The sequence below is a fragment of the Haplochromis burtoni genome, unplaced genomic scaffold, assembly GCF_018398535.1.
Source record: "Haplochromis burtoni strain Fernald_Lab_line unplaced genomic scaffold, NCSU_Asbu1 Contig_371, whole genome shotgun sequence".
Taxonomy (NCBI): Eukaryota; Metazoa; Chordata; class Actinopteri; order Cichliformes; family Cichlidae; genus Haplochromis; species Haplochromis burtoni.
In genome coordinates, this window is record NW_024582732.1 from 55,206 (window position 1) to 70,155 (window position 14,950).

Below are 14,950 nucleotides of genomic sequence, written 5' to 3' on the forward strand. Positions count from 1 at the left end.
AATCCCTGTAAAGCCCTGTTAAGCTTCTGTTTATTGCCTTGGAAATGCAAGGACACTAATGAATGCTGGAGCAACGAGAGCTCCGACTGACAGGACATCACTGTGGATATGATTTTATTGCTTTTTGCTTTTTTTCCCCTTTTAATATCATTAGTCTTATCACTAACAGGTCCACGTTTTTAATAGTACATTGCTTTCACCATCAGACTGACATTTAGGTGCTTATCTGTCCAGATTTAAATAATAAAAAAAGGAGAATCCACACGAGCCTTGTTGGCAGAAGTTGAACCAATACCTATCACACTTCAACAAGCCTGTGACAGGAAGCTCAAATGACTGAACAGAAGTAGTTTTTAGTTGGCATAATGTCTTCGAGTGCAGCCCATAATGCTGAAGGATCATCTGTGGACGACATTTGTGGTAATATACATACTCTGTCGAGTTGTAATCAAATGAAAGCTGTCACTTCTTCACAGCTGCTGCTGTAATTCATTACGTCCTAATTACTCGCTGAGAACAAATTTAAGCAATAAGAATCAATATCAATTAATTTGCTAATTTTGAGCAAGATTGGAAAAAGACAGATGGCTGGGTATACAAATCTGTCCTGAGATGTAATTAGAGTTGCCTAAGACTTTTGAGATGCCACAGGCATGTTTTTGCTATATTTTCCACATGACATTAACCCTGAAAAATATTTTTTCTCCTGCAATAATTAGTAAATAATATATGTATATGTATATGTATATATGTATATAATAATCGCATGATTAAGCAGTTGCAGATCTGCATGATATATATTTGCATTAATACTATACCTGTGTCGAAATAAGTCTGCAGTAAAATTTATTTTCCTTTTTTTAAACGTATCTTTTTGTAGTCCATATTTAAAGTAATCACTGCTCATTGTTCAACAGATTCAGTCGGCTCATTTGCAGCAACACTTTATGCACACTCTTCCAACTTCACGGAAAGAATTTTCAAATAAGCTGTGCTGCAATGCAAAACAAACACCTACGCTCAGTGTTTTTACCCAGGTTTCCTGCTTCTAGATTTTACTCAGGAAGCTCAAATCCTTTTAAAGACGGAAATTCGAAATACTGGACTTTTATTTAACTAACAATACTGCCCCCATTTCCGTTTCATCATTAATGCCATTTAAGTTGGGAGGGGGATTAAATCGATTTGACCTGTTAAAACAATTTAAGCTGTCATAAAGTGAGAGGCTGTTGTCTGTTTCCTGTGAGTTTCACAATAGTCAGTAACACACATTCTTAAAGTGAAATTTATTGTAAGCAGTACTTTATTTTGAAAGAAGAAGCATGGCTGGTCTGGGCTCTCTGCAGTAAGGTTATGTTTAGGTGTGGTCTGTTGTTGTGCTGCAACATTATAGTACATCCTGCTGCATATTGTGTGGGGAGCCAACACTTTTGCACTGTATGAGTTTGATTATCGGAGTTGAATCAGGCTCGGGGCGAATTGAAAAATCAAGATTAATGTATATATTATTTTGTTTAGTTATGGGAAAAGGGTTTGATTTCCCCCCAACTTTAGTTTACTCTCTCATTAATGAACAAGCAGCAGATCTCAGACGTCTCTGTGAAAAATTAGACAGCCTCTTTAATGCCAGTGCTTGGCACCAGATATGATCTGTAATTGCTCTTTTGTCGCAGACACCGACAAAGCTGATGTGGATACTAATCCTCGCGTCGATTGCTATTACTTTTATTGTATCATCAAGAAGATCTATCACTGCTTCAAGCTGCTTAAGTCAAATGACACATACTGTAAGTGTGTCATGTAAGTGTAATCAGACAAGACGAATATGCAGGATTTCTGGTTTTAATCTCAAGCGGGGAAATTTGATGTGTATAACATATTATTGGGTTGAGTGGTTATATATTATTTTAGATTATTTAAAGCAAACTTAAACCTGTGTAATCAAGTTTGTGTTTTGTTTTTTGTTGTAAGGCAGGAGCACTTGTGGCTGTGGAACAGATTGGCAAATATCTGCTTGTTTGCATGTTTGGATTTATTTACGGTTGCATTGTTTTGCTAGTATCCACATCGCTTTTTCTCACATTTTGGTCTTCATCTTCTTATTAATTATTTAATTTATTTATTTATTAATTTGTATGGCTCAGTGCTCCACTTTGCCAACCCACTTGCTGTGGAATTTTTTAGATTGTACCCAAAAAAGCCACATAAAAGAGCGGTTGAAGCTAGAATATGCTAACAATAAAACCAAAATAATAAACTAAAAAAAAACCCCAAAAGATACATACATCCAATGAGAGCTATTGATTGGTTGAGAACCATAAATCAAACTAATCAGCTAGGTTAGCAAGGTGTTTTCATAAACTCACTGTAATAATAAATGCAATGCTAATTTTAGCTAGCAAAAATAGGCTAGGCCTTTAATAGGCTTAAAACATGCCAACGCTTGATAAAGCATAACTGAATAAATAATTAAAGAATGACATATTAAAAAATTTACCACCAGCAGTGGTCTTATCAATTGGCATTTGAAACCAAGAATATTTGCTGTGAACCTGTTTATTTCTGGTGTAAAAGTAATCATTTTGCCAGAGGGATCGGTTGTCATTAGCTCCCTTTTGGAGTTAGCCTCAGTTTGAAGAACTTCAACTTTCAGCACCATACTAGCTGTTTTTTATAGCATGGGAGGTTGCTGTTTAGTGATAATTTAATTCTAATTTCTTAAGTGCATTCGGCTCCTTTCATATTACGCGCAAAAATAATGACAGTGCAGTTTGGAAAAAAAAATATTCAACCACTTAAACTCTGCCATAGGATAAGGCAACATTTGAAATCTTGCTTAATGCATTTCTTTAAAGTCCACTAATGAAACCTCAGGTCAGGAACACACATTGCATATGGAAATATAAATGCTTCGATTGCAAATCAGATTGATCCAGCCAAGTTTGCTTTCAGCCTTAGCTAAACACATGCCTGTGTGGGTGGACGGGCATATGGGAAAAGACAGAATCACAATTCAAATTCAAAAATGTTTTTTTATGTATACAGTACACCAAAAATATTATGTCTCTGTTTGAAGGTCAGTTGTTGAAGCGATACACATGCCAACTGATGGTGGGTGTATCTTGGCTAGGACTTTGGTGTTTAATACTTGCAGCTAAAGGCTTTGCTAGAGGAGAGATAATCAATATGACGCTCTACAAGTTTCATTCATATTGCAATCTATGAAGTAACATTCAATTACAATTCATGCACTTAAAATCAATTACACTTCATTTAGAAACCCAGTTGAATATGGTGTATCAATCCTATTGTTTGCCCCACAGGTTGATTTCCAATAGTATGTTTGTGTGTGAGTCAGCAGCTTGTGGTCTAAAGATAAAGTCTAATTAAGCTAAAAGCTTCACTGGCTCCCCCATGACTCTTTTCCAATCCTTCCTCCAAACTGTTTTACCTCGCCGGAAACTTCAGACTAATTGGACGTCCCTCCTGCCATAATCTTTGAGCCCAAATAAGATTAATGAGCAGACGCATTTCTGTGGCATGTGCCTATTCAATACCTCTTTTGGCACTGCTTGCAGACTCTTTAGAAGATTTCTTGCTTGGTCATGTTTGTCAACAAAAGCTGATCTGGGGCTTTTTGAGTATACAGTTACAATAGCACTGGTGGCATCAAAACCAGCCTGGACTTGACGTCTTTCCGCATCACTAATTTCTGCTGTCTTTCTGCTCTCTTCTCAGGCTACGGGCACGCGGCGCCAGGGACCGATGCAGGAAAGGCCTTTTGCATGTTTTACGCCGTCCTGGGAATCCCTTTGACTCTTGTCATGTTTCAAAGCCTGGGCGAGAGGATGAACACTTTTGTCAAGTACCTTCTGAAACGCATCAAGAAGTGCTGTGGCATGCGCATCACTGATGTGTCCATGGAGAACATGGTGACGGTGGGATTTTTCTCCTGCATTGGCACGTTGTGCATCGGGGCCGCTGCATTCTCCCATTATGAGGACTGGAGCTTCTTCCAGTCTTACTATTATTGCTTCATCACATTAACAACTATTGGCTTTGGGGACTTTGTGGCCCTTCAAAAGAATCGGGCCCTCCAGAAGAAACCCCTTTATGTGGCCTTTAGCTTCATGTACATCCTGGTGGGCCTTACGGTCATCGGGGCCTTCCTCAATCTAGTGGTGCTCCGTTTCCTGACTATGAATAGTGAGGATGAGCGGCGGGATGCCGAGGAACGGGCCTCACTCGCCGGCAATCGGAACAGCATGATCATCCACATCCAAGATGAATCGCTGCACCGGGCACGGCGGCGACGGGAGCCATACCACGCAGAAGTGACTGATCTGCAGTCAGTGTGCTCCTGTATGCACTATCACTCGCATGACAGCCCTAGTCCGGGGATGGGAGGCCTGGGCTGTGCCTTTTCCCACAAGAACTCATTCAGCTCACAGCTGAACCCCAACCAGTACTTTCACTCGGTTTCCTATAGGATCGAGGAGATCTCGCCCAGCACCTTGAAAAACAGCTTCTTCCCTTCGCCCATCAGCTCGGTGTCTCCAGGCCTTCACAGCTTCACAGACAATCACCAGCTCATGAGGAGAAGGAAATCTATCTAGACCCCAACAACCACAGGACCATAAGTTTTATACACAAGGTCAAACATTTCCAATGCTGCTCCTTTACCAAATCTTATTTCAGCACTTTTTCCCTCCAGTTTGGTTGTATGTAATCGAAGTATTCTTGGGAAACTATTCAAGAACAGCAGGCGCGGACACAAGGGGATGCAAAGCATGAAGCATGGATGTCTATTTTTTCAAGAGATTGCTCCATTTAAGAACCAAACAACACAAACTGCAAGACTTTTCCTTATTACAGATTTACACTACAGAAATTGATATATTAACCTTTGGTTACATACCAAATGATGCACACTGGGGGAAATGCTATTTTTCAAAGGGAGTTGTTTCACCATAACTTGAAGCAGCATTTATCGTTATGTATGTTTCCATTGCCTCACTGCAGACAGAGAATTTAAAGTGACTTAAAGCATCAGGTATTGTTTTCTATAAGCAATCATGTATTTAAACGGATTCACGACACATCAAGCCAAAATACTGTTGCCAATATTAGCATGTGCATTAGCTGTCATTTAATAGTATGCCATTGTTTTTGTGACATTGTTTGCGTCTCTTTTCCAGAACATTTGTGTGAAAGGCATCTGTTTGTCTTTGATCAGAAAGGATCATGCTGCTGTTATTGATATTTCCTCCTGTTCTAGAAACATCAGATCTGGCCATAAAAGCTTTATTTTCACACACACACACACAAAAATCCGTTCTTTTCCATTTAGAGAGATTTTCCACTTTTGGGGTCTAACGTACCCAGAGTCTGATAATGATTTTTCCCTCCCGCTGACATTCATGCTAAATATGAGTTCAGTTAAAGTGCAGAGGCTTCTCTCTGCATTCATGATTTTGCGCAGATAATTAGCATTCAAATATGGTTAAAAATGTTTTTAAAGGCAGGTTTTTGTAGTAGGAGTTGCCTTAATGGATAACAATCCAGTGCAGCCACAAACTGTATAACAAATTGATGATTCAGCGCTTTGGCTTCCAGCCATTTGGAGTGCACACATAAAACTGATTCTAAAAAAATATTGCTCAATTTACTAAAGATGCAGCACAATTTCAGACTCTTAGTCTCTCATATGGCTCAATACCCGGAAACAACTGACTCTTATGTTTTCCATAATGAAACCTATCTTTCATTTGACCTCGAATGGTGACTTTTTTACAAATTCTAACGCTAAAACATAAAAATAAAAGTTACCCCTAATAACATCACTCTGACATCAGCAGGGTTGTTTTTCTATACCTCGAAAAGCTTCATGAGCACCATAAGATCATAGACTCTAAATAGAAGATGGGAAAATTCACGATGACATCACCCTTTTTTTTTAATGAGACATCAGCAATGTGCAAAGTATACCTTGCTTTATCATTTGTTTTTCTATAAATGAAACCACATTTGATAAAATAATGATCATGTTAAACTATTGAGATCCTAAGCTCAAGACAACCTTTACTGAGATCATAAATCAGCAGTAAGTTCATTTTTACGTGAACTTCACAGAGTCCTTTTTGCAACCAGAGGAGTCAGCACCCCTGTTGATATTTGGAAGTAATGGCCAGCTTTTATTTTCAGTCTCTTAATGGCAAGTAAACTGGAGCATTATGGGAAATGTCGGTCACAACTATCAAGATGGGGATCTATGAGTTAAGCTGAGAAAAGATCATTTATAGGATGTTTGAAAATCACAAATTAAGTCAGATTAATGAAGCTGGCATTACCGTGCCGTGATGTTGATGAGTGTAAGCGGACCCAGAGGGTGGAATTTTTGATAAGTGCAATTAAATTACTCCATCTGAATTTAGAAGCAGTGTATGTTTAATTACAGACACATATGAGCATGCTCCAAAGCCCTGAATAGTACATGATGCATGCCTGTAGCAGCTAACCCTGAGCGTGCTTCTGAAACCTGCACAAATGTAACCACGTAGGACTGAGAGCCCGAGTGCAAACAGTGACGGGGAGGCATGCAGATCTGAACTGACAACTCTTGAGATTTGGATACACTTTGGAGCCATTAGGGAAACACGAGGTGATAAACACATCAACAAGGAGGGAAAAGCTGAATAGTGAGAATGAATTAATAGGAAGGGACAGCTCAAGATTGTGAATAAGGCAAGCTTGATAACACCAGGATGATCCTTTCACTCTCAGCAAAATAACGGTAGAAGAAAATGGAGAGGGAGGATTCTTTTGTTGTCGAAAGGCTGATCTGAGGAAGTGCATGAACTTCAATGTAATGAATGGGCAGATCGATTTTTTCCATTATAACTATGTTAATTACAAACAATTAAGAATGATTTACCAAATAATGAACATTTCTTTTGATAAATCCCAGCAGTTATTTACCTCACTTTATGACTTTTAATTCAAAAAAAGGAAAAAAAAAAGATTTAAATTTTCAATGAAACCCCCTTTTTCTTGATTTCCTGTAGGTGATGAATGCAATCCAAGAAGTCCAAGCGCACAGGCCAAACAAACCGATGTACATATCAAATTCTCATTTTGAAATTTTCAGAGAAATGCAACTTAGAAACATCATCTCCCTGACGCCTGTGTCTTGCCATGAGGCTAAGAAATACTTGATTAACTCTGGATGTTCATGTTGATTACCAGCCTGTTTTTAAGGTCCAATTCACATGTGTTTAAATTTCCATCATGTAAATTAGTCAGGATTGAAAATGCATTTTAACATGCAAATGTAAATTTAAGTGTATATTCTTTGTAAAGTATGGAGCAGGATGGCGAGAATTGTTTTTTAAGTTGCACAGGCCTGGGAGCCTTTTTATTCCCATAGCAGGTTATGTCATGTAAAAATCAATGAATACTCCTGGAAACCTGGTAAAACTTCTGCACTTTAACTTTCAAGTTAAAGCGTGACCTTCAGTATTCTCTGCAGCCTTGTGTTTAACAGGCTTTTATTAATTTCCTGGGTAGCTGAGCATGCCTCACAAGGTGAATGCCATTCTGTTTGGGCAAACGGTAAAAAGCTATGGATCCTATTCAGTCGTGACAAACATAGGCATGGAGTCTAAGAGAAGCCCTAAAAGCATTGTTTCATTATTGGAACTTTACTGGCTTTTAAACATTTTGTACAGCATATTTAGATAACAATCTTTGGAATAAAAAAAAAAAAGCCTTTTCATGGCTGAGATGCATATGTATTTTTACACATCAGCATATGTGCCTTGAAGAAACAGCAGTCAGTGTTTCTGTTAAAGTGGGCACATTTCAACAGCAGATCTGTTTGTACGTTACCAAATCTATTGTTAGACTATAGCAGTCTGGCTTCGGGCTAACAATAGAGCAGATGCGGTTACATAGAGACAGATTTCAGTCCTGATAAGTCGTATGATGATAAGGAAATCAACATCTGAACCCCACCATGCAGAGTCAGGCACTCACTCATTGACAAAGCAGACTGAATCACTTCCTAACTTTTAAAAGACACAATCATCTCATAATGGTTCAAAAGATTATTCTGGAGTATAGCAGCTTGGGTATCCTTCTCATAATGTTGGGTCGCTACTCCTCAGTAATAGTAACACTGTGCTTTCAGAGATAATTGCTGAGCTTTGCCACAACCTCCCACAATGAAGTCAGATGGTGCAAGAAACACAAGGAGTGTGATTATTTGACAGGTTTAAAGGATATAACATGGAAAGTTCAACATAACCCACAACAGGCCACAACCACAGAAAACTTATAGTATTAATTAAAAACACTACCCATAGCCAATGTTTCCCCTCAGCCTCCTATAAGACACAACTATGCTAGCAGTTTTTAGAATCCTACGTCACCTTACTATCAAGTTGTTGCATTCACAAGATTTTCAGAAAACTTGACGTCTGACTTTTGGGGTTGAGGTCACTGAGATTCAGATTCGGCTGAGATTTTTTTTTAGTAAATACACCTATGGCATCAATTTTTACCTCATTCACAAACTTAGGTGTTCACGCCATCTGCTTGCCCACACAGCAGGGTAATGACAATACCCCAAAAGCCTTTTACGGCTAAGGGGTCAATACTGACGCAAAGCTGATACAGCCTATTTTCGAAGCTGCATCAGCTATTTTTTGTGAACTTGAAAGAATCAGCTGAAATTATCAACTTAAAACCATATTTAGCTATGTTTGGTAGCATGTGGGTACTTCAATTAGCTAATGCTGCAGCCACTCAGTGGTTAGAGATGGCGACATGACAAATTGATTGTGACTGTGTGCAACCAAGTCCGCGACCACTTGAAGTGAGATGCCATCTTTAAAGCGACCCTGATGTATCAGCAATAACATGGAGCTCTTGTTCTTGTTGCTATCAGTCTGCAATTGAATGGGGTCAAGCTGGTAACTACATACCAACATCTGTTTGTGATAATATGGAAATAAACTGATAAAATGATAAATTGTCATTTTACTGCAAAATACAAAATCGCCTTGTAACTGAAAGTGGCCCCCAGGCTAACACAGGTTAGGTAACCAGCTGGTTGCTGCAACTACTTTCAATTGATTGACAAACACAATCACAGAGTAACCACCTATTTTTCCTAGTCTCAATTAGGGTGGCCTCAATGAGGCGTCACTGAGCTATAAGAGGCAAGCTAAAACACACAAACCCCGTAGTCAACGTTGAGAGTCAGGAGCGTCAGTTTTAAGCTAACAGCTACTTAATATCTTTGTACATTACCAATGAAAAAGGATATGTTGTGAGAAAGATTCTCCAGTAAACATGTTTAACATTACAGTTGGAGTCATGTATAGATCAATAGATCTACTGATCTATACAAAAGAACAATATTTACTCTTTCCCAAGATAAATATGCAGCTCCCAAGGTTTCTTGGATGTTATCACCTGCTAGTTAAGAACTTTGCTTGCTGTTTGATGCTTGGCAGATAGATTTCTAGCTAAAGAGCGTTGAGACAAGAGCAGGGCCAGAAAATCAGCCATCCAAAATGCACAAACAAACTTAGCTTAGGGTGATGATGATTCATGATTCTTACTCCAAGTCCCCCGTTTTCTTTTTGTGGTTGTTGTTGTTTTCCCCCATTTTACTTAGTCATATAATCCCAATCAACCAAGGAAGCGGATGATGGAATTCCAGCTTAATGTCACAAAAATATATAAGGTCAGATAGTGAGACAGCTGTATGCATCATTGATTTTGATCTCTTTGGGGGATTTGTTGATAATATGAAACCTTAATAAAGCTCAAGGTTATCTGAATGTACTTGAAGAGTACACTGAAGAGAAAACAACTGTTCTTTTTGGACTTTGTTGTTGAGACGTTTCAGTGCTTCCTCCTCTCACCTGTTACTCTGAGAATGCAGTACACCAGAATGATCGTTACCATTATCGAGATCTATCATTACCAGAACACTGATAGGGTTAACCAAATATCTACGCTCACTAAGTGATCAGTGGCATCTGCTTTGCTTCCACTTTCACAGTAAAACCTTTCCAAGCAGCATTTCTGGGGAATGTATCAGCCATAATGGATCATTTTATTTTTTTTAAACTTTTGAATGGAAGAAGCAAACAAATTAACTCTTTTAATCTTCATGAGCTGCAAGTCAGATCGTTTTTCATCCCCCTCCCACACGCGTTCATATTACTCTGATTTTTCAACCACCACGTCACATGTCACGCTGATGGTCCTCGACTGAATGTTACTCTGTAACAGATGCAGACGGCACGGAGAAACAGCCGCACACGCCATTGCTCTCACCAGACAAACACGGCTGCATATTGTCTTCTGCCACGTGGGGTCATACGATATGGAGGTGATTTGATTCCCGTTGGTCATTGGCTGCTGCTTCTTTTTACGGCATCCCGTATGTGGCCATGCTTGGCTTCCAGGTGTTCCTTACTGCATGTGGCAGTATGTGCAGGCCATTTCTCTGTCAACAGTGCCATGTTTATCTACGACAGGGACAAAGAGACACAAATTGCACTACTATCTGTGTAATAATAGAAAGTGTGTTCCATAACTTCTATTTGTGAAATATCCTTTGCAATAGGTTCTTCTGTAGGTCTGATGAACAAAAAAATACCATGTACCATATTCCTTACAGGAGATTATAGCCCATCTTGCTGGTAATCATGTGGTTTGAGGCCACTGACGTCCTCTGTTGCAATTTTGAAACTGATGTCTGTACAGTGCTCTCTGGTGTGGCTCTCTTTTCAACATTTAGAGAAGAGATCGTTGAGATTTGTTCAGAGTGCAATGAACATTTTACATAACATTTTACATTTGTATGTTTTCTTTTTTCTTTCTTTCCTTTTTTTTTTTGGTGAGTGTGTGTGCATGATTTGGTGTGGGTGACTCACTGGGTTTGAACAGCCTGGGTGAAGCCATAACACACTTGAATAAAAATGATGAGCCTCCTTCTGAAAGCCTCTGTCTTCTTGTAAGTGCTTAACATCTCCAACTTTGAAGTCATTTTACCAAAATCCAAGAAGAGTTTTTCATTTCGAGAACAAAATCCAGTCCGGGGAGTTTCATTGTTACATATTCATTAAACAGCTGCAGGCAAGTTTATCAAACTCATTTGTGATCAGTTTTTCTCAAAATTTATAACATGTTGTTGATTTATCTTTTAAGAGAAAGTTTAGAGAAGGTTCTAAGCCGGAAGCAACTAAAACCCCCAAAGTATTTGGTTAAAAAAGTTAAAAATTAAAACTATGAAGAGAGAGGTCTTAAGTACTTGGGTGGTCAGGCAAGGATCAGAGCAAATCTCAGCTGCAGGAGAAAATAAATGATAATTGTATGCAAACCAAATCACCATGCCCGTGCTTAAAATATTTAAGTTTTACTTTATTTCCGTAAGTGTCCATGTTAAAGGGATTATATTAACCTATTGAGAAATATGCTCATTCAGTTTCTTCCTGATGAGATTATTGATATCACTTCCAGGACTGCTTAAAGCAGAATAATAGCTTAATTTATTATAAAAACTAAAACCATGGGGAAAAACTAGCCTTCCAAATTTGTGCATTTTAGAAAACAAATGAGTTGAAACAAAGATACTTAGCAAGAATATTTAAGGTTATGTGCTTTTTTATTGAGATTTAGAGGTGTTCCGAGGTCAGCTTTGCATAGAGCCTAACTGGCTATTTGACATTGTTTCCAGTTCCTATGACAAGAAAGCAAAAAAGGACACTGCAATGAAAAGATGATGGTGATTTCCATTCTTCAGTCATTCATGTTTGGTGGTATGGTTTTGCTTTAGGTTAGACACATGTGAGGGACCAAGCAGCAAAAGCATAGAAGACACAGGAAACATGTCTTCAGAAATGGGCTTTTAAAATTTTTTTTAACCCCCACAATAAGTTCAGAAAGACAAAGTTCAAAATATAATTAGTAGACCCATAAAAGAGGTCAACTAAATATAACTCTAATAAAAAAGTAACTTCCAGAAGCTTAAACAAACAAAGTAGACACAACTTAACTGGCAACCTAACCTAAACACAAAGACACAGGAGGGTCACCTTTGTAGTGGTTTGGCCAAACCATTTACGCACAATAGGGGGAAACAAAAACAAACACCAATCCTAACTAAGCACAAAATAACATAACTAAATCTAAAACACCCCTGTTTCTAACAAGCACGTGGTTGGGCCGAAACAAACCAGGATAATATAACAGAAACATTTGGTTCTATGTGATTACTGGCTAGTTTCTGTTGGCAGCCTAGATGCTGCATCCTGGACCAGTTGACAACCAAGAGAGGACTGAGAAATACAAAAGACAAATATGTGTCTTGTCAAGACGGGAGAAAATTGAAGTGCGCACTCAAATTTCCAGTTTCAAAATTCAGACAGTAGTCAAAAATAACACCAAGATTCTTTATAGAGAACAAAAGCCTCAGTTTTATCAGAGTTGAGTTCGAGGAAATTTAAACACTTCCAATTAGTGATAGCATAAAAACATGAGCTGAGGTAGGAGAAGCTGTTGAGATGGTAGGAAATTCCTTTAAAACTGTAAAGTATATCACCCAAAGACAACATATATATAGGTAACAGAATGGTGTCCAAGGACTGAGCCTTGAGGGACTCCACAAAGGAAAAGTCACATTTGTTTAAATATAAATTCTGAACTGTCTGTCAGATAAGTACGATGAAAACTATTTAAGAGCCAGAGACGCCTGGGACTTAACTTTTTAGTAAGTTTAGTCCTCTGTACATGACACAGTAATAAGGTACAGCTTGTAAGCATTCAATTTTATGTTATGAAGGATTTCTGGTAGTCGCCACCTTCTTCTCTGTGAGTGGCTCATGTGGTGCAGCTGGATGTTTAGTAGGTGGGAGAATGAACAAACATCCCTTTTTATCCTCTTCCCACACCGTAGTAATTATACTGTCAGCCCTGAACGTCAGGCAACACAGAGGGCGACACAATAAGAACAGTGGCAGAGGGGCGTTGAGGCCTTCTCTTGGCGGTAAGCCTGTAATTTTGCATCTCAAATAATCATGTAAGCAGAGCCAAGTTGTTCTGCAGTGGTACCAACTCCACCACACCAATAATATGATGCAATAAGCAGGTGCTGACATTTCGTTTTTAGGGGAGGGATGCAAGAGAACAAGACAATGGAGAACAGGAGATTTTTAAAAAAAAAATGATGATTGAGTCTGTCTGTACATTTGATGGTTCAACTAATCTCACACAAGTCTCATCCATTTAGGAAAAGTCTGCTTCTAAATACAGTGAATGAGGCTGATGTCGGAGCAATAGAGCTAAAATTTAAACCAAGCTGCAAAAGGAGGGTGATTACGATCTGCAAATATTCGGGCAGGCAGCACACAGCACATCATTGTCTTTTCTTGATTGTCTCAAGATATTTAGACTGAAAAAGAGAAGAATTACATGTGATGTGAAGAGAAATGGGATTAAAGTGTAATTCCAGTGAAGATTGATAATATAGCAGACATGTCTACACAGCACCTTCAGCGCCCCTTTCTTAAGGTAATGCAAAGGTTACAAATCATGCAGTAAATTTCATTTTCTTTTACATTTCCTTTTGTTTTTTGTAATCAGTGAAGTTAAATTGATATTTTTTTTGTGGGCGGGCTTTATTTAAATTATTACACTGGGTTTTAAACCACATACATTTACGCGATAGAATTAAACACATGACAACACCCATTCATTTTAATTCTGAATTTTGAAGCCTCAACGTTAGCATTTTGACCTCCCCACATGTTGCTTTATTGGAGTAAATGGGACAAATAATGGGACAAGGGGCTGGATTAGTATGTTAAATTGGGAGACAGCTAGCAGGCTTGATTAGCTAGCTCTATCCATAAACTGTAGAGCGTTTGTTACACAGACACAAACTGCTTATTAGAGATGAGTTACAGATTAACACAATACCAGACTTTCACTCAGCAAAACTGAAACTAAAACTTGTTGGACAGTCTACAAGGGATTGCCACAGTGGGTCGCTCCACATGTTGGATTTAGGAGAATTTTACAAAGGATGCTTTTCCTGATAATTTCATTAAGAAGGGCTACAAAAATAAAGGTTGCTCGGTCCATTTCAGTGACTCTCTGGAGTGAAGTGGAGGCAGCCTGAAGTGAACATCAGAGGAATTTCAGCTTTGGCCACATATCCACACCACAGCCAGCTGAATTCAGTTAACAAAAACATCTGTTCTTTGCCCACCTTATTTTTAATCCCACAATGTGTTGTGTGATAGTATCACCAAAAGGAACCATCTTACATTGGTAAGTAAATGTGTGACTCTTCAAACCAGATGATCTGTCATACGTTCAGTCTGATATATATATCACCAAATAGCTTTATATGAATATAAAGCTGTTTGCGCCGCAGCATTATTAGTTTCTTATAACGACATAGGGGTAAGGTCAAAAGTCTGGAGAATTTTTTTTATGAAAATCTATTAATTGGGTGAGTTGCAAAGTGAATTGGAGCTATGATAACATCAGATAAATGTCCTAAGAAACTGACGAGGTTAGAAATAAGCATTTAAAAGTTTGCCTTCTTCAGAGGATCTCCTTGCAGACTTTTAGCACTCTAGTTGTCAATGCAATACGTCCCTTTTCACTGTTGACAATGAGACTGTGGCTTCATGGATACGTTGCCATATGTTAATGATGTTGCCAGTTGAGAACCTGTAAGGGATTCATGCTTAGTTCTGTCTCCTACTTCTCTTTCTGCATTGGTTAAAGGCATTTAGCTTCTAAGAAGGGACTAGTATAAAGTAATATCATACAATTTTTATGTTTTAGGTCATGTCCGCTGAGTTATATCCTTTGTTTCTTTTAAACAAATGAAGATGACTCTTTTTTTGTAATTGCTCACGCT

The 14,950-nt window shown here is 38.5% G+C and overlaps 1 protein-coding gene across 1 annotated transcript in view; it reads left to right on the forward strand.

Moving 5' to 3' along the window:
* Positions 1-13,628, forward strand: part of LOC102309710 (potassium channel, subfamily K, member 9) — a 51,824-nt gene extending 38,196 nt beyond the window's left edge. The window contains exon 2 of the mRNA XM_005947302.3: positions 3,739-13,628. Within this exon, the coding sequence (XP_005947364.1) occupies positions 3,739-4,616 (878 nt within the window). The 3' untranslated portion in view covers positions 4,617-13,628. The remainder of the gene's footprint in view (positions 1-3,738) is intronic.
* The last annotated feature ends 1,322 nt before the right edge of the window (positions 13,629-14,950 follow it).